We start from the raw sequence: 22,229 nt of genomic DNA on the forward strand, positions 1-22,229 counted from the left end.
TTGTTTACATCTACAGCTGATTAGTCTGCGGAATAAATAGATATAATGGTCTATACCTATTTATGGATAAAAATTCTGAGCATTACTATTTAAAGTAATATCCTCCAAATATTATCTACCTTTTAAATAATATATTAATTAACAACCTTTAAGTGTTAATCTCATGTAACGATACACCCCGTTACACAGAGGAAGACCTTTATACTCAGCGAGTCTCTTAGCTCTATTAAACTTATGGGTTTAACAAATAAGGGAGTCGTACAAGCTTTTAAAGCTAAATGATCTTAGTTCAAGGGATCAAGGTGTTCGTAGAACCATGATTTCACTAATATGTAAGAGAACAAGGGAATATTCTAAATTTTTGAAAAAAGGGTAGATTAAGAAATTCGAGTCAATAGAGGGCATATAATGAAATTTCTCCAAAATTAGAGGCCCTTTGTAGCTAGTTGTGACAGCAAAAACCGACTCTCTCGAGCTGAATAATGCTATTTGCCAATCACAGCCGAGTAATCGGACTTTTTGTCTGATGTTGCTCTCGGTGTTGCTAGTGATGTCCACGACCGCTCGTGCATGGTCGCGACCTGCCGGCTGCAATTTAGACGGTATGGAGATTGATCATGGCAGTATGACGTATGTAACGGGTCGCGCGCATCGCCCTGGTAGTATTTACTCGCGGTGTTCATATGGGATCGCGACATGCTTTGAGGACCGTGGCCTTGTGGATGCGCCGCAGTGGATTAATAGCCGGGAAGTAAGCTGCTTTGAGTCGTTACAGCGCCGTCGACTGGGTGTTGCAATTATACTAGAAGAAGACATTTGGCCTGATCATATCGTATGGTACCGCATTACTGGCTCGTTTTCTGACGACGAGCTCGATATGATCAAAATGGCTGTAGACGTCTACGCCAACGTGGACGTGAATGTGACCTTAAAAGAGTGTGAGCCAGTGACAATGTGCAATGGAAAGTATGTGAGTATCGAGCAAAATGAGGACGCGTGTTACGGTTTAGTCGGATACGTGAACGATGGAAAGCCGCAGATTATGAACCTAGGGGAGACCTGCTTTGATGGCGGCCCTGGCAACGTCGTCCACGAATTTGGCCACGCTCTGGGGTTGTATCACGAACATACACATCCTGAAAGGGAAGTTATTGTCTTAACCGACCTCGACTTGCCAGTTTCGGCTGAAAACTATGCCAAAAAGTCGAGCCAAGTGGCGACGCTCACGCCGTATGACCCCAAGTCTATTATGCACTACGGACGCGCAGCAGGCCTGTGCTTTCCAAAGTCGCACTACCCACTCAAAGCTTTTTGTGATGTCGAACATGTTCGAAACTGCATTCAACCGGTTGTGCAACACTGCAATACAAGTCGCGATGCCGAGATTGGCACTCGCGCTGTCCTAAGCGCGGGTGATATTCACACGCTTCGCACCCTCTACGGCTCGTTACGAAACGAAAGGGTGCGTGATGTAAGGTTTCCGACTCGAACGTCGTCTTTTGTTGGCAATGGCGCGGCGTTCGATACGATTTCTGAAAGGACGGAGCGGACTTTGAAGCCACAACAACATCGAGACCAAACGTCTTCCTTTGCTAAGCCAACGGGTGACGTGACTTTGGAAAGGACTATCTTAGATCCAGAGTACCGACCTGCAAGTGTTCATAGCGAATTGAAGTAGTGTTAAACTTATAACGTTTCTCTCAGAAAGCTAGTTTGAAATATATGTTACATGTTTAGCAATTAGTAGCGAGTACAGTGGTGACGCGGGTCTACAGTAGACGTGTAGATGACTCCGTCTCTGGTACTATAACCTGACGTGATCCACATGCCAATGGCTTGATCTTGACCCTGTAGGAGATACACATTGTTCGTCTTCTGTTCGGTCGCCTTGAAATATTTGCACGACTTGACGTAGAATTCATGAATGCAAGAGTCAGAATCTTTGAGGCGATTGTTGGTGTCAATTACTCCATCACGGACGAGATCCATCATTTCACAATCACCGTCTGAGTCTCCCGATGCATAGATTGGAAAAGCTCCGTGATGTTTCGGCATCAAGAGGCTTGTGATAATCTTGGCTTTGCCGGGACCCCACGTTATGGGATATTTGTCAATAAGTTTTCCCGTGAACCGACGTGCAGCATCAAATTGAAAGCGGACACCATATACATTGGCGCTCGGCACGATGTTGTCTAGTCCAATGAGATTCCTCGCTTCAGCAGCAAAGAGCTGAGGAGAGGCACTGATGATGTACACCTCCACTGCTGCAGCACGAAGTGCGCGCATCGTCGACTCTTGGCCGCTGAAGAAGCGGAGGCCTTTGGTGTACGAGCCCTCAACTTGGAGGTCGCCCTTGGAGATGAAAGTAGGATCGTCAAGCGCTTCGGCCAGATTCCAGCGGATACTTGAGCGAATCAAGTCCTGAATCTCGTCTCTCGTCATGCCAACTAGCAGTTGTGGGAGCACTGTCATCGCGATCGTCATAGCACATTGAGCATGATCGTCGCCGCCATCCATGGCCTCGAGTCCGAATAGTAGGAACGCAATTTTAGCGCGAAAGTTATGGTATTCAATGCTTTTCTTAATCTCTTTCAACGTAACTTTGGCAGTGGCGTCTTTGAAAATATACGTTGGGGCGATGTAGGCACTGTAGAGCACTTTGTAGTCCTCGGCGGTCGAAGCAAGCACCTTGGCTAGTGTCACATCATTGTCATTTACATCCTGACGGAGTACCGAGTTCGTGCCGTGAGGGAGGCAAATGTCGCTACTGCTGGCATTGTAACCCAGCGAAAAAAAGCTTTCGAAGTTATCTGGATTCAATCGAAAATTGAGATTTTCCACCTGATAGAGTACTGAAGTGTACGAAATGTCGCCAAACATGCACGTATTATCCCAATCAAAGACGGCGTAGGCCTCGCCATTGCCACGAATGGAGCTCACGCGAGCCAAGAGATTGCCGACAATTTTATTGTTGTGGTCGGGTGCCCCGGCGGCAAAGAAAAAGTTGTCGGCCTTGGCACCAATCGGTACTAATATTAGCGCCATAGCACCGAGTAAAAAAATCATTTCGAAGGCGTCAAGTTTAAAGAAGATTGGCAAATAACAGGTCATGAGGCCATTGCAGCAGATCTACAGGCGCCATATGCAAGGACACAATTTCATTCAGGATGATATGCTACTTTTAAGAAATGATTTTTCAATTAGTTTGTACCTGATACAAAATACTAGGTAAACTTATAAATGTGTTTGCTACGGTACGATCAGATATACTAACTCGTACGTTTACAAAATAAATACCTTGCATTAGCGATCCGACCAGCTATAAATTTCGATTTCTGCACGAAGATGCGTTTCTTATTCGATCAAATTACGGCTATGCAAGTTGATCTTGCATAATCGTGTTTCGCCTTTAGTCAAGAAGTGCGACGGTTAATTTGACCAAGCATTATAGCGTCTTCAGAAACGACAAACATTCGTAGCTGATGGAGCAAAATTTCTTCTTGTAACGCACCAGCACATAAAAACATGAATCCTGCCTTTAGGTGCCTTCATTGTGATATCGGGGCACCCTCAAAACAATTTTCAAGAATTTGTAGCATATGTTACTGGGTGGACTGACTGTCGGCTTGTAGCAAAGAAGGTATTGTAATCGGTTGCAACATACAAGCTTCCAACTGGAAAAGGACTCGTCAATACCGTTGCACGCGTCAGTACCATTCGGGAGTACACCATTTGATGGCCGCCCCTTTCCGATACTTATTTAGCAGAATTCATTGGTACGGTCTGCACTTCGAAAAAGGCGAGCATTGTAGGCGCGGGACGCTCGCATTATTTCGCTCGTGCAGGTCAGCAGCACCTTTGCTTTAGAGTATTACCTTCGTGAGCCGGCACCAGATCAGTCCTGTAGCAACCCGATATCGATTTCATATTTGCGTTTAAAGGCTTGCGAGGCAGTTCCACACAGTCCTGTCCACTTTAAATTTCCAATGGTCGCTTCATTTTGAGACTAATCTTGCAACTTCGGTTTGAAGCTAGTGACTTTAGTCAGCGCTTTCGTCGCTTCGAGAAACAGGTTGCTTTTAACAGGGCGACCGAGCCAGCCACTGTTTTTGCAACCTAGCTACATAAGCACCAAGGACGTCGCCAATTCTGTCGCGAGGTCCGACGAGCTATCGAGTCGCAGTGTCCTTAGAAGCCAAAGCAGCGTCACTTGCTCGATTGGAGAGTTTCGGCGATTTCTTTCGAACGAATCACACTCCTGTGTATCGCAAGTCATGAACTATCGGCAAACCATATTCGGTCAGCGGTAATTTTTTGCACGCGCTTAAAGTGGATGTGTTTATGTTAAGGTACTTGGTAATGGGGACCGACATCATAAACGAGACTCCAGACTGGAAGATGCCAGCCACGAAAATTGTCAGTGCCACCTAATATAAGAAAACACCTTTGTTGATTATGGTCTCGTGCGAACGTAGATGTTGTCGACATCACCACCATTCACGCTCGCATGAAATGCTGCTGATTGAAAGCCGTCGTCGTTCTAGACCACGCGATAGCTGTCAAAAATTTTGCATAGGCTAGTTCCCATTACTGATGCGAGTAAGCTTTACACTTGCCTACTAAGCTAACATTAAAATGGACGTTTAGAGCCGGGATGATGAGTGTACTATTTCTAGTGAGCTATGCAAACAAATGCTGGAATCTACCTTGCTGTTAATACCTATCTTAAGCAAAAAAAGACATTGCTGCAAAGGAATTACTAGATTGCAGATGGTCAGTAGATTCAGCTTTCGCGCACCTAATTTTTATTTTGACACTTTGAAAGCTGCGTATAGCTGAAATTCCATCAGCACTGGTCAACAGCGTCTTCATCAATCTTTTCTTCATGAATGCTAAAGTATCTAAGCTCATTAAAAGAAGAAGGCTGAATTATTTCGCATTTGCCAAGGAATACGTTTCGTAATCGACATTCTCCCTAATGGCTCAAGTTATGGCGTTTACGATTCCCGCGGCTATCGCTGCCTCTATAGGGCCTTGTTGGTAAAGCCTCATTCAGCCGCGCGTACCCTTTCTTGCTGATATGATTCGTTGAGAAAGACGAGCTACCTCTATTGCGATGTTTTCTGCTTCCCTTTGACGATCTGTCATACGAATCATAGTTTTCGTCATCGTCGTAGTCGTACCCATTGAAGTCTACGTATTCTTCCTCGACATCGCGACCACGCTTGTGGCCAGCCACGCGCCGCCCGTAGTTATTACCATTATTAGCGGATTCAGAACAATCAGCAGCAAAGTGCCCCTGCTTTCCACATCTATAACAAGTGCCTCCACGCCTGTCATAGCCATTGGAGCGCATTGGACACTCGGCGGCAATGTGACCCGGTGCGTTACACACAAAACACGTCTGCACGGTACGTCCACTCGCCGTTCGGGTCGCAAAGTCGGTCGCAACAGGTTCTCTGTACCTTCGACATTCATCTAATGTATGGTTTCTTGCGCAGTGAGGGCAATACACACTTCGATCGGCCGGTGGTGGCATTGGTACACAATGCAAATGACCTTTTTCCGTGCAAACCATGCAGGTCACCTCAGCAGGATTCCCGACGTTGTCGCACTTTGCTACAGTATGTCCAGGGCAGCCACAAATGCTGCACGGAATAACCATCATGGCTCGGTTGTTGCAGTCCTGCGAAACATGATAATCATGAGTTCTCGATAAAAATCAAGGAAATCACAACAGCACAAACCTTTTCTTGGTGCCCCAACTGCAGACAGTTGGTACACGGTAAATTTGGACACTCCCACGCTTGATGGCCTCGCAGTGCGCAATAGTGACACGGTCGCTGTAATTTGTCGTTTGAACAGACATTAGCCGTGTGTCCTATTTCTCCACAATGAAAACACTTAGTAGCCAAGTCTGTGACAAAATATCTGCTCTCTTTCCGTTTGCGACCATCCTCTTTTCCCTTCTTCTTGCTCGCTTTGTTCTTCATACCATCCTGGTCACCATTGTTCTTTTCCATATTGGTTCTCGTCGACTTCGCGTCAAAGAGCGGCACACCAACTTGAAAAGTCGTACCCTTACTAAAATCATTTTGCTCTTCTGTCGTAACCTCCTTTTCTACCTTCACATCGCCCATGCCGCCGCGAAATCGCGAGCTGAAATCGCTAAGAATATAGTCGTTCAAAGGCTCGAGCGGTTTCTCTTCAATTTCCGGCATTTTGCGCTGGCTAGCGGGTTTCAAGAACCGCGCCTGAGCCCACTTGGACAGCGTCACGCCAACCTTTGTCTTGGAGACCTCCGTAGCGTCATTTTCGTTGATCACGATATCAGCCTCTCTTTTCGAATACGTCGCATTTGAGTCGACGCTGATTGGCTCACCTACATCGTTGTCGAAGTCCCAGCGGGAGGACTTCTGACTCGGGGACGGCTTGGTATTTTTAGCGCGTGTCGACTGCACGATAGAGAGCGCTGCTCGATGCGCGCGTGGATCTGACGGGTCCATGACATGCAATACTTCCTCATCACTGTCCGAGGAGGCACTGAAGTCGCTAAAGGCGTCCAGTACCCCTGCGTTTTCACATCCCATTGCTGCCATCTTGCTTGGTTGCGACGACCAATGGTATCGTGCATTGCGAACACCTCTTCGATTGGCTGATTTTTAATCTCCTTTTTACGAATATTATTCGGAAATAAGCTTGTCCTGCTCTCATCGACTCTAGAAAGCAGACTCGCGGTCATGGCGTCGATCGACGAGCCGCTGGACCTGATTAAGCTGAGCGTGGCAGAGCGTATTTATGTAAAATGCCGCGGTGAGCGCGAGCTGCGTGGCGTTCTGCAAGCTTATGACCAGCACTTGAACATGGTGCTAAGCGACGTGGAAGAGACTATAACCGTACAAGAACTTGATCCAGAGACGTACGAAGAGCTAATCAAGCAGTCCAAGCGCACGATTGAAATGTTATTCATTCGCGGAGACGTTGTCATCCTTGTAGCTCCTCCACTGCTTACTGCCTAAGTGGTATCGCAAATATAAAAGCTTAAACATTTTATAAGCATTACGAGATCTATACCGATTCACGTTGATGAACATATTCTAAGGTAAAACAACAGATAGGATTAACAGCTCCTAATTGCTTGCAAAATTTCTGTAACTCGAACCTCGCCACACATCATCCGGCTCAGCTAAGGTTTTGCAATATACTCTGTCCGTATCTGGATTCCTGAATGTTAGTCGTAACGACTTTACAATTCGGTTTACCTATTTTCCGAAAAATTGTCGAATATTTGCTTGTGATTTACAGAAGCCAATTCGATGCAATGCTGCCAGCAAATTTAAAGACCTTGAAGCGAAATTTGACTGTTTCTTCAGATACTCGAAGGGGAAAACCGCCTATAGGTTAGGACAAGACTTGATTAGCACGCTCAATATTGACGAGTACTGCTGCCAATTATGTTAAACGCTTTTTTTAAACGCCCCATTTTCTAAAAGCATATTCAGGTAGTACAAAGCATTTGATCGGATGTAACACCGAAAATATAGCTTTTACCAATCGCGAAGGGACAACCGCCGAGTAGAATAAAATACAACATTTCAGCTTTACGATCGGCGCGACAACTGCGATAAAAAATTGTGAGATTTGACGTTCCACTCTAGCCAAGACGCGGCTCCGAAGAATGCCCACACGTGCAGTGATGTTGTTTAGGCGAATTCTACTTTGGTAATCGTTTTTATATTTCAATTGTTGATTCGGGCTGAATGCTTAGCATGGATATCCTTCGGCATTTGCAATCCCTTAACATCATACACAAACAGCCACTTTTGCGGGCCGGTAAATTGCGTCTTTTACACAGTTACTTCCTTTAAACCAAGATAGAAAAGTTGCGAGCTTCTAAAATATGTAAACGGTCATGACCCATTTATTTTTTCTAGCTAGCTCATCCATTTTTGCGTTTGTTAGTTCAATGATTTGATTTTAGCAATTTAACACTCCAATTTTGTCGCCTTTTCAGCATATGATTTTATAAGGTATTGCACACTAGTTGCTACAACATCGCATATTTTTTCTAGGTACATCTTTCTCGAGATGCAGCATATAGCCGCGAATACGGCGACGGTGGGAGCCGCACTGGGGTCGAGATCAAAGCAGTTGCTGATCCATCATCCGCACATAACAGCGAGACAACATGTCGCCACTCGTCAAACTTCACTTCACTAGAATGTTCCAGTCCGAGACGGTCACGGCCGCGCGGCGTGTAGTACTGGATCCAGAACCACAGCAAACCACGAAAATTATCGCAAACATAGCCAAGCTTGCCCGAAGCGTCTTCGTAATCACGTAGCGCCTCAAGAAGAATTGGAAGTCGCTTCCGACGGTGTTGATAAACGAGAATCACAATGGCTGTGTTCAAGCAGCATATATTCTCGTGATTAATATCGTCCATCGTTACAATCGTCATAAGATCACGCAGTAGTCGCACAAGATTAACATTAAAAAACTCGCTCATGCGGTCCATTTCAAAGTCATTAGCCTTCTCAAACGTTCCAATTTCAGGTAGTCGGGCAAACTTTTCGGAAGATATTAACATTGATCGGATAAATACATTCGAGTCCACTAAATTAAAAATCACCACCTCTGCAACACCACAAACGAACGTTATCAGTTTACAGAAGCCGATTGTCCAGCAAAATAGTAAATGCACGAACCCATAAATGCCGCAAATTGTGTATTGCTTAGCAGCCCATGAAACAGCTGCAAGGTCTCCCAGTTACCTTTCGTCATTTCTCCTAGCATGTCGAAGGCCGACTGAAAGCTACCCTGCGAGCGAAATGCACCTCCACTAAGAATCTCTGCTATTAATGCCTGTAGCAAAGGTGTCCGTGCGACATAAAGCTGCTCACTTGGAGCAGCACGACGCAAAAATGCTTCTACGCACGAGGCTAACCAGAAGCGATAAATTGAATCTGCTGGCTGTTGAATAAGCGCATGGATAATCTTCGATAAGACTCCTTTGTCTGCGTGGTCGAGATTTATAGATGCTGATCCACCTTCTTTCATCAATTGAATCTCTAGTTCACTGAGCAGTAGCAATTTGCTAGAACTGTCACTATAGTCGCGGTCACAATAGTTGTGAATTAACCGCAAGAATTGGATCTTGAGCGATGCATCCAAACTACAGTCGCAACCAGGTCCGTGTAGTGGCTCATGTACTGGATGAGGTGCCACCGTCGAGTTCCACTCAAATTTGTCAAACATGAGATTCAAAATTTGCACTAGCCCCATTCCTGCCAATCGCTCCTGGAAATCGACCTTGCGCTTGCCATTTAGCAACGTGCAAAGGACAAAAAGAACTTCGACGCGGTACGGAGCAAGAACAATCGACTTCATTATCACCTGTGCCTCAGCATTTTCCAGTGTGCGCTGATCTGGCGATCGGTTACGGAAGATCAAGTCTCTCACAGTTGCTGTCTCGACAGTCAACGCGTGCTGCTGCGGGTGTGAAGAGACCGCGTTCGAATTTGCTCCTCCAGTACCACCAGGAGATGCACGAGACGGGTGATGCCGATGTAAGATCGTTAAGTCACCTGACGACCCGAGCGCTGGGTGCGTGACAAGTCGATCAATTGCATCCCAATCGCTACGATCGCTCGTCTGGTAAAGTAAAGTCGCGAATTCGGCCGACGTCGCTAATTCGGATGAAAAAGGCTCGTACAACGGGTTCAGAGCAAAGTAAAAGTTCTGGACTTGCAGTACAAGCAGCAGTCGCTGCAGGATGAGTGGTGAATTATAAATAAGCGCATGGTTGCGGTCAATTATATTGTCTGCGCGTATCATGCGGTTACGACGGAGCCTCAAAAGTTCCACAGACTTAATCACTTCTACATGTAAGTAAAGCAATAGGATCAGTTGCAATTGTTAGTAAAGGGACACCAAAAGTACTTGTATCCCACGTACTGGCAGTTTCGAGAAGTTTTCGGTCCTCTGGCTCAAAAACGACAAGGGCCAGCACACGACAGAAGAAAGCAAGCTGCCTCGATGACAGTGACTGCATGATAACGTGAACATTGGCTGTAGCACCACCTTCTAGTCAGTATTACGGTCCAATGTGTCGTAGGATCAATAATGTACACTTACGGACACGACTCAAATCGAACGCCTCGTCTCTCACAGCCAAAATCTCCTCAACGAGGCCAGACGCATTGTCAAAGAATCGTACATCGCCCATTAGCTGAAACAAATACACTACAAGACCATCCTTATCGCAAAGATGGACAGCCAAGTTCACCGAAAAGTAACAAAGCTCTCGAAGAAGGGCCATCGTATCGTTCAGTGCGTGTTTGCGAAGTGATCCGTCCATGCCACTTTTACTCGGTGCGATTGTCACGGGTACAGGGATCTCCCACAGCGTACGGACATCGCTTTCACGCGCTGGCTGCTTCCGGATCTTGGGTTCTTCGTCGCGAAGCGCGTGCAGCACACGCAATAAACACTCGTCACCTCCCATCCGCAAAAACATTTCACGTTCCGCTGCGACATAGCGATTTACACTACCAGCAAGCGCTAGTTCATCCGGCTCCGCGTGGACGCCATTCGGGTCCAGCAGCCGTTGTATCAGCTCCTGAAGGATCATTCGCAGCCTCTTGCGCTCTTTTGCCACGCAATCTAGCAATGTGTACATCTCGCGAAGAAGCACGACGAAACTTTGACGACGGCCATGGAATGTCTTGTGACTTTCGTAAGCAAGGGTGTCCATTGCGTCCAAAGTTGATGCCAACGACGCCGTTAGATCGGCCACCGTCCTCAGTTGCCGTCGCTTCCAATGCGGCGTCTGCAAGGAAGATGTGGAACCCGTGACCTGCATGCGGCTGAGCGTGTGAAAAACGCGGCGGCGCTGCGTAGACTTCATCCGAGCGGACTCGACTAACTTGACGTTTGTAAGACGCAAGTGCGGAAATGGTATGCAATATCAGAGGTTTCTGCCAGCACCACTGTTGCACTCTTCAAATGGCTACACAGGACACGGAGCTCCAGGCGCCTCCGAGTGATGGCGTCTCGTGCCTGCGCTTTGGAGCACGCGCTCAGCTTCTCGTCGCTTCGTGGGATGCGACATTGCGAGTATATGAAGGTACGCGGCAGCGGTCTTGCATAGAGCTGGTGGCCCCCGTTCTGAGCTGCAGCTATGGCCAGAGCGACTCGGAAGCTTTTGCGGGTGGCTTAGACTGCGTCTTTAAGCATGTCGATCTCAATACGCGGAAAATTACAAAGCTAAGCACTCATGCCGCGGCCGTTCGAAGCGTGGGATTCTCTTCCGAGCTCGGGCTAGCGGTCAGCGGCGGGTGGGACGGCGCTATGCGGATCTTTGACGTACGCAATGGCGGCAACGCGCAAGTTGACGAGATCAAATTGCCTGGCAAAGTATTTGGAATGGACGTTCATGGCCATTTGTTGGCAGCTGTCACCTCGGAGCGCCAGGTAGTGGTATTTGATCTAAGAAACCTGGCGCAGCCGGTCGTGCAAAAGGAAAGCCCATTGAAGTTCCAGATACGCTGCATCAGGTTATTCCCCGACCTTACGGGTTATGGCTTAGGGTCTATAGAAGGTCGCGTAGCTTTGGAATATTTCGAAGACGACCCTACTTGCAAACGAAGCTACGCCTTCAAGTGCCATCGCGGCAAAGTTGACGAGCAAATGCTCGTGTACCCAGTGAATTGCATTGCGTTCCATCCAACGTACGGAACGTTTGCTACGGGCGGCTGCGATGGAATCGTCAATCTATGGGACGGTGCGAATAAGAAGAGGATAACGCACTTGAGGCAGCACCCGACTAGCATTGCGGCAATGGATTTTAATCACGACGGATCGGTGCTGGCTATTGCGGCCTCGTACACGTACGAACAAGGCGAGAAAGAGTAAGCTTAGCTGGCGATTTTGCATGAAAGGTTTGGGTTATTGGACTGATAAATTGTTAACTTATTCATGATTAGCCACCCAAATGACGCCATCTTTCTCCACGCAGTGCAGGACTCTGAAGTGCGACCCAAGAAAAAGATCGCATCGTAAATGGTAAAATGAAGGCAAACTGCAGCGGAAATATAAGAGGTCAGCCGAATTGCCAGGCTACTGTGGGATTGGATAACGAACGATCGAATGCTGCATTAATATTTAGCCTCACACCGCCACTAAATCTTTGGCACTTCTGCTAGCAAGAATTGACCAGAACAACGCTAACGTAATTACTTTTTAAGATGTTTTCTGGCCAGTACTGATTCGAAACAGCTGTGGATTTGAATAAAATTTTTCAAACTGTCACGATTCGCTTGTGTATCTAATAGTGGACCTTAAATACGTTTCATAAAATATTATGGGATCTAACCACCAATTTTCGCTAATTAGCCAGCCTCGGCGACCACATTTGTTACCCATAATAAATGGGACATAAGTAATCAACTATTTCAGAATAGGATAAATGGGTATTTAACCCATTTAGTAAATGTACCACAACAGCTGTTCTCCAATCGATGTGTGCCCCATTACACCCTCCCCCATCAGACTGTTGACACGGAGTGGTAATATTCGCTTCATTACCTCTTTGAGGTTGGAGCCTCAACATCTTACCGTTCGATTGTGTTTTCTTTCCTTTGTCCCATGACAATCAAGCGTGAGTCACAGACTCTTAGTACCTTCTTCGACGATGAGGGAATGGTGGGCTTGCAAGTCACTCTCCATCAGAGGATGAGGAGAAAGATCGCCGCTCTTACATCCCTTCTCCTCCGGATGAATGTCGGCGGGCCTCGAATCCGTTCTCAGAACGTGTTGCCGCTGATGTTTTAACTGCATTAAGCAGGACACAGGACCCTGAGTCCAACATCATTACGAATCCGCTCGATAAAGAGCAAATGCGGGCAATCCTCATAGAGGAATAAGCTCGTCATCGAGCTGCCGAAATAGCGAAAGCTAAAGCTCCTAGTGAATATAAATTCACTCCTTTTAGTGCGGAAGAGCGTCTCAAAGAAATCGTGAGTCACAGTTTGCCGTATGGACCTCTGGTGGCCCGGCGAGGACGCTGGATGAGATCGCTGCTCGCGACGCTCTTCATGAGCGATACTTTACGCCGAAGGTAATGACGCGAGGTTAGTATCTGACGCGTCTGCGTGCTTAATATCGTGGGGCTTCGATGATCTGAATGAGGGAAATTCCGATCGTTCTGTTTCCAAACGAAACAAGAAGTGAAAGCGAAGTCTTTTTGAACTAGGTCCATCGGGCCCACCGCCTTCGCAATATTATGAATATCAGAGTCTACTGATGTGATGTTCGTTTGAAACGGAAGCTTCGCTTCGATTTCGCGAAGCTTAAGGCCATTGGCCAGTTACGCTCGGCATTTATGCCACAAAACAAAGGAAGGTCGAGCCGATATCTCAGTGCTTTGGTGGACTATGCAAGGCCTAAAAATCCGTTTTTCCCGTAAAATGGTAAAGCATGGATCGAAGCCGCACTGAGGCTATAGGTCCACCTCATCCCACTTCTAGTAGTGGGAAGAGTCGTTTGACGCGAGTTGACCGTGATTTTGGCGCTCAAATTGTCAACGGCGTACGGGCAATCTTGTTGAAGAGGTACCTCAAACTCCCAAGCATTATCAGAAGAGGGGTACCCCAGCCACTTCACCAGATACTGGTGTTGGCCACTATGACGACGTCGCTTTAAAAGTTTCTTCACGTGAAACTGAAGGTTCCCTCGCGCATCAAGCAGCGCGGTAGGGGTCAGAAATCTCGACGGAAGCATTTGATGCTTTAAAGCGCAAGGTGCGACTTCTTCGAGAGAGCATTGCTAGGATTGAGAGCTCTTTTGAGGCGGTTCAGAACCGCCTTTCGATGCTGGAGCGTCAGCAGCCTCGTTTGGAGGGTCAGCTGGACCACTTGGCGAGGATGCAGCAATCTGCGGCACGACCGCCTGTTTCGGCGCAAGCGCCTTTTAAGTCCACGTGAGAAGGGTCCCGATGTGGCTTAAGCAAGCCAACGTAGAACACTGGGTGTGTACGCAGCTTGCTAGGAAGGTTAAGCGTCTAAGCTAGGCCCTTCTTGGCCACGACCGTAAATGGTCCAATAAAGCGCGGGCGCAATTGGTCGTGAAGACCGCGGAAACCAAGTTGGTAGGTAAATTTTAGCGTTCAATAAAACTCGGTCTCCGATCCCTTCAAAATCAATGCATCTTCTGCCTTTGGCATCTGCTTGTTCTTTTTGTTTGTCTTGGCTACCAGCCATCGTGTCCCTTAGATACCTTAAGACACTAAATCGCGTCACGACGAACTCGCTTACTTGTTTACGAATGGTAACAGGGCTGATATCAGCAAGCTTATCGGCTAATTCTCCCCCACCAAGCCCTGAGCCACGCAGTGGTATCGTTAAAGAACGCGTGGGGGTAGAACCGTTGACATAGAAAGGAGTATAACCTGTAGAAGCACGGATAGCGTCTTTTAGAGCAAATTCCACCACTGGGAGCATTGAGCTCGAGCGCTTTGGCGTTTGAGCATACACGCTGCGTAAATGTCTTCAATGACGCCATTGACACGTTCAGTTTGACCATCGGTCTGCGGATGGTCCGCGGTGGGCATGTCCAATCTGGTGCCATGCACCCGAAAAATTGATTTCCAGCATTTGCCCGTAATACGGGGGTCCCGATCAGAGACAATTGCCACTGGCAAACCGTTTTGTCGAAACACACGATCGATGAACAGCCTTGCTGTACCTTCACCACCAATGGTATCCGGTGCAGCCGCTAAGTGAGCCATTTTGCTCAATCGGTCAACAAAGACCACTATGCCAGAGTTACCGGCCGAATCTTTCGGTATTGCACAGACATCGCAGACCCTCCGCGATATCTGTGCAATAAAGCAACCGGTTGTTATCGATAGAAAATCGATGTAACCTTGCACGCAAACTTGCCGGCAATTTAATACCTGAATCAGAGTTCTTTAAAGCTCGTAGCAGCGCTACACACTGTTCATCCTTGGCGTATGCCGAACGGATTAATTCAGGAATGAGCGACAAGATAGTCGTTAAATGAGAAAGCTCATAATCCGGCCTGCGTTATAACGCGTCGGCCAAAGCAGTCTGCTTGCCGGGCATATACTTCACCTCGAAATTGTATTCTGCAAAAAAGGATAGCCATCGGGCCATTCTTTGTGAGGGATGGGGCGACATAGTCGCCGTGCGTTATGACGCGTGATCTGTATACATCACAAACGGCTTAGAGCCGAGCAGATGAAATCTGAATTTGACGAGAGCATACTTCATAGCAAGTAACCTTTTGTCATGAACTGGGTAGTTCTTTTTCGCAGCTTTAAGCTGTCTAGATTCAAACGCAATAGCACGTTCACGCCCATCAGCATCTATTTGTAACAGAGCACTGCCAATGGCAAAATCAGATGCGTCACAGACGACACTGAAAGGCCAATTTGGATTCGGCAGTGCCAAAATCGAGGCATGGATAAACTAACCCTTAACTGCTTGAAAAGTATTATGCTCTGTGCTAGTCCAGCACCATTCTGTATCCTTTTAAGAAGATAAGATAATGGCCTAGCCAAATCATCGTAATTTTCGCTATCTTTGCGTAAATAATTGGCGAGACCGAACCACTTACGCAAATCCTTTTGATTTTTAGGAACCGGCCAATCTACTGTGGCTTTAAACTTAGCGGTATCCGCTTGCTTTCCAATGAAGCACGCTAAGAAAGGAATTTCTTCTCTGTCAAAACTACATTATGATGCATTGGCATGCAATTTATTTGTGCGCAAACACTCGAGCACTGCTCGCAAATGGTCTAAATGGTTTTCCACATCCGACCGACCCTTGTTCGTACGACTATGGACAAAAATGTCATCAGAATAAGTGTGTGCATAACCTCGATGAGAGCGTAACATTTACGTTAATAGACACTTAAATGTTGTCGGGGCGTTGGAAAGCCCTTGTGGTAAAACTAGCAACTCCCATAGCACACCGCTTAGAGTTAAGTAAGCGGGATATAGTCAGCTCGCATTAGCGATTGTTATAACCATCGACTAAGTCAAGTGCACTGTACATTATACATCCACTATATTGTTCTGAAGAACATCAATTCTAGGAATGGGGGTTTGTGCTGGTATAGTGGCAGCATTAAGCTTATTATAAGCATAAACAATGCGCCATTCACCATTTTGCTTTTTGACAAATAATTTCGGTGTCGAATCAGAGGTTTGCTCTCTCGTACCATTTCATCCTCGTGGTTAGCACGGAAGAAATCGTCAATGACGTCACACCTTACCTTTGGGTGAAGGCCACTGTCGTGGGACACAGTATTCGGTTCCAAGAACCAAGTCAATCTCATGACAAATACCGCTATTCGGAGGTAAAATAGATAGAGGATTGGTACATACCTTATCTTGGAGGTCATTTACTAAGGATTAAAATAGATTCCTAGGATGTATGGATCGATGACTCACTCCGCGCACTAACTACAGCGTTACCGTCATCCAGGACAGCTCTGTCCAGAAATGACAATGAGTTTAACTCAATATCGGGGCAAATAATCACCGCCTTGGATAAGTCGCCAGCCTTTAACGCTCGGCCGCACTCATCAATAGACATTTCGTCTAGCTTTGAAAGAGCACGTATCGAAGGGATAAACGCAAGGCTAACTTCTACCTTATTGTTGTCAGTTACACAATTTACAAACGTGTGTAATTGCTCACTCGTACCACTTTGTGAGGGTATAAACGCTTCGCGTCCCCCTGTCTTGGAGTAGAAACAATACGCCTCATAGAGGTTGAAACATTCACGTTCCCGAATTTCCCAGCCTGTATTGGTTCTACATCAGGCATGGTGTCTAAACTCGACATCCGACAGAAGTAAGGTAACTTAACTTCCTTATCCAGCGAACGTTTTTGTGTCGCTTCGCGTGCATTAAAAGGTTTTGATCCAAAATGCCCTGACGAAACTTCAGTAGTGTCATTATTGACACTCAGTATGGTGCCACCTCGGCCGACCACACTCGGTGGACTTAGACGTACCACTCCACGTATCTCAGGGATATTTCACCCTTGAGGTCCTGGCGAACCGCCAAAAGTGTCACTAGTGACAATCAGTATGGTGCCACCTCGGCCGACCACACTCGGTGGACTTAGACGTGCCACTCCACGTATCTTAGGGAGATTACACCCTTGATGACTCGGCCTTAGGCTAACAATGCTTTCAGCATTCAGTGAATCGTATTTACAACGAGTGTCACTCGACAAACTACGTGCCGTTTCACTTCCTTCTTCTGAGTCGGGCTCAAATGTTTTCAACATTAAAGTTTATTAGCTCAGACATTTTAATGTCAAAAACACTAACAGACTCAGTCAATGATCCGCGCCAATAGCGCTTTTGTTGTCTAGCAAAGGTGGGTTCATGACTCTCCAAAACTTTGCTAGAAACATTGCGTGTGGCGACTAAGAAGGCCTTAGACCTCCAGTCGATCCATGGCTTATGGCGTTCAAATCAGGTCATACCAAGGATGAGATCATATCACGAATCCAGATCAAGGACGAGACAAGTTCCATACTGTCAAAGTCCAAAAACTGATTGCATAAGTTCAATAGAACTTTAGGAACAGTGACACGAGTCCCAGTCGCTAAGCGAACAGTAATTGTATCACCTTCATTCACTTTGAGCGCCTCAACGTATTGTTGACTTCTTTCAAAGGAAAATGTCGAGCATAATTGCAAGATGCTCCGGAGTCAATTAAAATTGACCATGGCTTATCAAAGCCCTTCACAGTTGCTTGAGCGACTAACAAGTCACGCTTGCACTCACGCTCCGTGCCATTGCGTACCGAGCTAATTGGGGCTAGGTCCTGTTTACTGTCACTCCCTAAAGGTTGAACAGAGCCTAGGTCTTCCCCAGTAGGACGGCCGCACCTCCTGGGTATCGACGCTTTCCCGCACAGTACCAGATTTCTGGTATAGGTCGGAATTGGTGCTCTTCGAGCATTACGCGTATTTCGTAAGGGGTAGGTCGGACGTCATTGTACGTGTCGTGCTTCCGCACATTTAACATGTACGGATGTTCTTATGCTGTTCCAGCTTGAAAATCCTCGTCTCCTTCCTCAACGAGATTTAGTTAACATGGGTAAGCAGGCGTGCTAACGCGCGCTGTCTTAAAGTCGGACTCAGCGCGTAGCGCTGCCTCTTAAGAAGTACCAGAATGAGATCGGAATAATTCCGTCTGGGCAAGGCCCTCATTGAAACCCCTTTAACATTTTTACGACAATTGCTTCTTGCATCGCATATATTAAATGATAGTTCTCAACTCCTGGACAGTCCCTAGGGCTCGTTCACCCTGTGTCTTGTCGCTAGGAGCCAAGCTCGTATGTGAAAAGCCTGATCAGGCGGCGCAAACATACTTGTCATTTGCTGTTTCAGCGAATCCGATGAAGGGAAAGCGTCATTAATGAGCATACTGCACGATAGTGCTTACTCCATGGCTCTTCCTCTGAGTTAAAATTTGACTATAGCCACCTTTTGCCGTTCTGTTAAGAGCAAGGCAGAATCAATGGACATTTCCATCTGCTTAATCTAAAAAGGGAGATTTTCCCCTTCTTTTCCCTCAAATATCTTCAGATTGACAGTTCGAGGGCGAGCCTTTGGCTCTGAAGCAGGTAAGAGATGTATAGGGTTGGCATAGATGCCGCTAAGTGATCTTGTACCTGGCCGATCAGGGAGGTCTCATATCGCATGAAGGCTTCAAGTCTTGCATGCAGGACGTCTGGTCCAAAGAAGATAACGAATTCCATGTGTTCAAGCCCAAGTAAAGTTTTGAACTTGTCGTAAGCTGCGCGTTGCGTCTCTGAAAGCTCTGGAATCTCTTCCATTTCGGTGAGAAATTAGTCTCGTAAAGACTCAGGCGTAGATTGACTACAAGTGCTACCAGGTTTAGCGGAGCGACCTCGCTCCCAACGTCAGAGGAAGACTTTTAGACTCAGAGAGTCGCTTAATTTATGGAACTAATGGGTTTAACAACTCAGAGAGTCGTACAAGCTTTTAGAGCTTGATGAATCCTAGCTGAAGGGATTTAGGAATTCGTAGAACCAAGTGGCAACTAGTGCCCAAGAGTATATAACTTAGAAAGGCTTCTATTCCTTACAGATTAATGCGCAAGCCTTTGGAAGGCAGAACTGCACTTAATTTGACTATATAATTTATAATCGTACCCCAGCTATTAAAATAGATTTCGGCCGCCAGATATAAATCTGGCGGCGACCACATTATAAAGTAAATGTACCGCAACAACGGTTCTCCAACCGATGTGTGCCCCATTACATTTTAACCCAATAAATAGCAGGGGTTTCTTCTATACAGCACATTAGAATTTAAATATAAGCTTATTCTTTATGCATCAGCACTAAAAAAGGCTCTTGTCACGCGGAAGCAAATGGAACGAAGCACAAATGTACTTCTATTTCATAACTGTCAGTTTTCATTTAATCGGCTTCGTCTTGGCGAGAGTGTTCACTACGCTTGAGGAAGATCGCAAACAATTGTACTAGCAAGCAGCAATATTACCACGCTTCCTTTAAAACTTAATTATTTGTTATCAAATGTAATAAGACATAGCCTCTACGCGTGCATGTGCAGACAAACGAGAGACAACTCCTCGAGGCCAAATACCTCTAAAGCACCGAATTCTTATCGTCGATGGTAAAGATGTCACCGGATAGCTTCTTTTCGCTTCCCTTCCGTCGCTTCATGAGCACCACACCCAGTACGCCGACGCACGCACAGGCGCCGACTGCTGCCACGATAAGTACTGTGTTTGACCCTGGGGTCTTGTTCTCTCCGATCTCTTCACTCGTGTCGCTAGTGGCAAAATTGACCTGCGCCACTTCAAAGCCTTTCTCAACGTTAGAAAAGTTCCCGCCTGACTCGCCTTCAAAGCGATCGGTGGTTTGCAGCCCCTCCTTTTGCTCCTGGTTCTGGAGCCTAACTTGAGCGGTAACGGATGCCACGCATAATAATGCGATAAAGGAAATTGTCTTGACGTATTGCATTTTTAACTACAAGCGCTGTAGGAGCTGTCCCGACCTGAAGATGAGCACGTGAATATAGGGTTTTAATATTGCTGAGTGGTATCCTTTACGAATCGAATTGCAGAATGGACGATGCTGGAATCAGCCTTGGATTAAAACATAGGGGTTGGTCTTGGGATGGTGAGCGAGCAAGAGACCAGCCAGCGGCAGGTTAGAGAACGTATAGCAACAAAACAATTTATTTATCTAGATGATTATGAAAGCAGTGGGTCGCGACTCGTTTTGCGCTACGCTGTTCAGGCCAAGATTTTTATATCGTGGTAGATTGTATAATTTCGTCGCTCGTCCTTTCTTAGAGAGAGCAAGACAAATACATTTTCCTTGTGCCCAACGTTCCCGCTTGCTTCATTCTCGAAAACCTTACGACACACGTTTCGTAAACGTGTGCCTTGGGACAATTCGTTATCTATTTTTTAACGTGGAGGCACCTGATCCCATCGCCAGCCCTACCCTAGTACGAATAGATTCAGTCCAAGCAAAACTTGAAACTCTATTTCACCTTCACGCAATTGACAAAAATCGATTATTTAAGCGCGGCTAAGATGCTCTTGGGCACGACGAATGATGTATAGGTGGCATTAACTAATTCATTAGACGTGCTCTCGCTCCGTTAAAAACAGGCGACACTGCAACCAATTTAATGCCTCTCACCGGTCTCCGCGCACCGCAAAGTACGCTACTCTGGACGATGACGTATCCTAATGGAAATGGGACTTATTGCTTCTTGTCAAAAGGCAAGTGAGTTCGCCTTGATGTAGCGACGACATGTTTCTAGTGGGTCGCCGATACTGTAATACTGGAAGGTTTGGTTTCTTATGCATCATTTACCTTCGTTTATTTTTGTAAAATACGAAAGAAGCCCTAATCCAGGTCGGACCACGTGGCCATATTACCATTCATTCGCCACTATTGCTTTGTTGTGCATGCTGCGGCATTACCTGATTGTACACTATACGAAACTATTAATGCCTACAAGCTAGCGAAAATGTTCTATCCCAATTAGCTAATCCGGCATAATAGAGCTACCTTGTAATTCCCGCGATGAAGTGTGTAGTATTGTGCTCAATGTCGCGATTATGCGCTTTCGACAAAGACTTGGCTTTCGCACTGGTTATTTTTTTTAATCTTCTCTACAGAAAACTTAATAATTCAATCAAATTGCGCAAGACGAATCTGACACAAGAGTAGCATCAATGCTAAGAAGTATTTAAGCTAGTAACATACGCAGAAAAGCAACATTGTAGCGAGAAGTGATACGGGGTGTCCCGATAGATAGTCAAATATCCTATAAAAGAGAGGAAATAAATAAAGAAACCCAAAATTATTATCTTTATTAATTTTGACTTAAATAATTACAAAATTACCAAAATTGGTAATATTATTGCAATAAGACATTAGCTCAATTGATTCGTTGATTTAGTCGAAATCAACCTCGCCAATCGTTATAAGATACGATTGTGCGGTGCGCAAGGGGGCGCCATACTTAATTAATTATTAATATATAAAGTTTAGTAGTAGATAGAAGATCGTTACGTAGGAAATTAAATATTTGTATATTGTTTTACTTTTTCTCTATTCTTAGGCCTTAGTCTAGACCTATAATAAAACAGGGTGTATCGTTGCATGAAATTAACACTTAAAGGTTGTTAATTAGTATATCATCTAAAAGGTGATTAATATTTGAAGAGTTTCACTTTACGTTGTAATATGTGAAAGGCTTATCCATTGGTAGATCTAGGCCATTATATCTACATTCTCCGCGGTCCAGTCAGCGCTGGACGCGTGCAAATTAGAGAGACAGATAAGACTTTATTGCATGTTTTGTATTTTTTATAATTAAGCTAGTATTAAATAGAGAGAAACAAAGGAACTTAATTATATTAGATACAATTTTCTTTTAATCCTCGTTAAAGCAAGTGTTTTGAAGAGAGTCTTTCTCTACACGTACTAGTGAACGTGAAGTGACGTGAGGCACCTCGCACTGAAAAAGTGCGAAGTGGACTTGTGCTGAGCAGTATAAGTCGGCGGTGCCCCGTTGTTGAGCAGATAACTGTGGAGTAGAGGACAGAATCCGAAGTGATATTTATTGAGTTAATTTGTCTAACATTACTCTGCTCCACTCATTTTCT

General features: G+C 45.9%; 7 protein-coding genes across 7 annotated transcripts; 3 read left to right on the forward strand and 4 right to left on the reverse strand.

Annotated features, from left to right (window-relative positions):
* Window positions 1-526: 526 nt before the first annotated feature.
* On the forward strand, window positions 527-1,678 carry CCR75_003171 (uncharacterized protein; the record flags this gene model as incomplete). Its single annotated transcript, XM_067961268.1, has 1 exon — window positions 527-1,678. The coding sequence occupies one exon, from the start codon at window positions 527-529 to the stop codon at window positions 1,676-1,678; it is 1,152 nt and encodes a 383-aa protein (XP_067821919.1).
* Window positions 1,679-1,740: 62 nt separating this feature from the next.
* CCR75_003172 (uncharacterized protein) lies at window positions 1,741-3,066 on the reverse strand (the record flags this gene model as incomplete). The annotated part of the gene is made up of 1 exon (XM_067961269.1): window positions 1,741-3,066. The coding sequence occupies one exon, from the start codon at window positions 3,064-3,066 to the stop codon at window positions 1,741-1,743; it is 1,326 nt and encodes a 441-aa protein (XP_067821916.1).
* Window positions 3,067-4,764: 1,698 nt separating this feature from the next.
* CCR75_003173 (uncharacterized protein) lies at window positions 4,765-6,674 on the reverse strand. The gene is made up of 2 exons (XM_067961270.1): window positions 5,748-6,674; window positions 4,765-5,686 (listed from the first exon to the last, which is right to left on the reverse strand). The coding sequence occupies exons 1-2, from the start codon at window positions 6,597-6,599 to the stop codon at window positions 4,976-4,978; spliced, it is 1,563 nt and encodes a 520-aa protein (XP_067821917.1). The 5' UTR covers window positions 6,600-6,674; the 3' UTR covers window positions 4,765-4,975.
* A 66-nt stretch (window positions 6,675-6,740) lies between these two features.
* CCR75_003174 (uncharacterized protein) lies at window positions 6,741-7,019 on the forward strand (the record flags this gene model as incomplete). Its single annotated transcript, XM_067961271.1, has 1 exon — window positions 6,741-7,019. The coding sequence occupies one exon, from the start codon at window positions 6,741-6,743 to the stop codon at window positions 7,017-7,019; it is 279 nt and encodes a 92-aa protein (XP_067821922.1).
* Window positions 7,020-7,984: 965 nt separating this feature from the next.
* Window positions 7,985-10,909, reverse strand: CCR75_003175 (uncharacterized protein; the record flags this gene model as incomplete). Its single annotated transcript, XM_067961272.1, has 4 exons — window positions 7,985-8,637; window positions 8,709-9,881; window positions 9,958-10,071; window positions 10,138-10,909. 4 exons carry the CDS (start codon window positions 10,907-10,909, stop codon window positions 8,069-8,071), a joined length of 2,628 nt encoding a protein of 875 aa, XP_067821923.1. The 3' UTR covers window positions 7,985-8,068.
* A 98-nt stretch (window positions 10,910-11,007) lies between these two features.
* Window positions 11,008-12,367, forward strand: CCR75_003176 (uncharacterized protein; the record flags this gene model as incomplete). Its single annotated transcript, XM_067961273.1, has 2 exons — window positions 11,008-11,912; window positions 11,988-12,367. The coding sequence occupies 2 exons, from the start codon at window positions 11,008-11,010 to the stop codon at window positions 12,061-12,063; spliced, it is 981 nt and encodes a 326-aa protein (XP_067821920.1). The 3' UTR covers window positions 12,064-12,367.
* Window positions 12,368-19,683: 7,316 nt separating this feature from the next.
* Window positions 19,684-20,061, reverse strand: CCR75_003177 (uncharacterized protein; the record flags this gene model as incomplete). The annotated part of the gene is made up of 1 exon (XM_067961274.1): window positions 19,684-20,061. The coding sequence occupies one exon, from the start codon at window positions 20,059-20,061 to the stop codon at window positions 19,684-19,686; it is 378 nt and encodes a 125-aa protein (XP_067821921.1).
* Window positions 20,062-22,229: the final 2,168 nt, after the last annotated feature.

Source organism: Bremia lactucae, linkage group LG9 (genome assembly GCF_004359215.1).
Source record: "Bremia lactucae strain SF5 linkage group LG9, whole genome shotgun sequence".
NCBI classification, from domain to species: Eukaryota; Oomycota; class Peronosporomycetes; order Peronosporales; family Peronosporaceae; genus Bremia; species Bremia lactucae.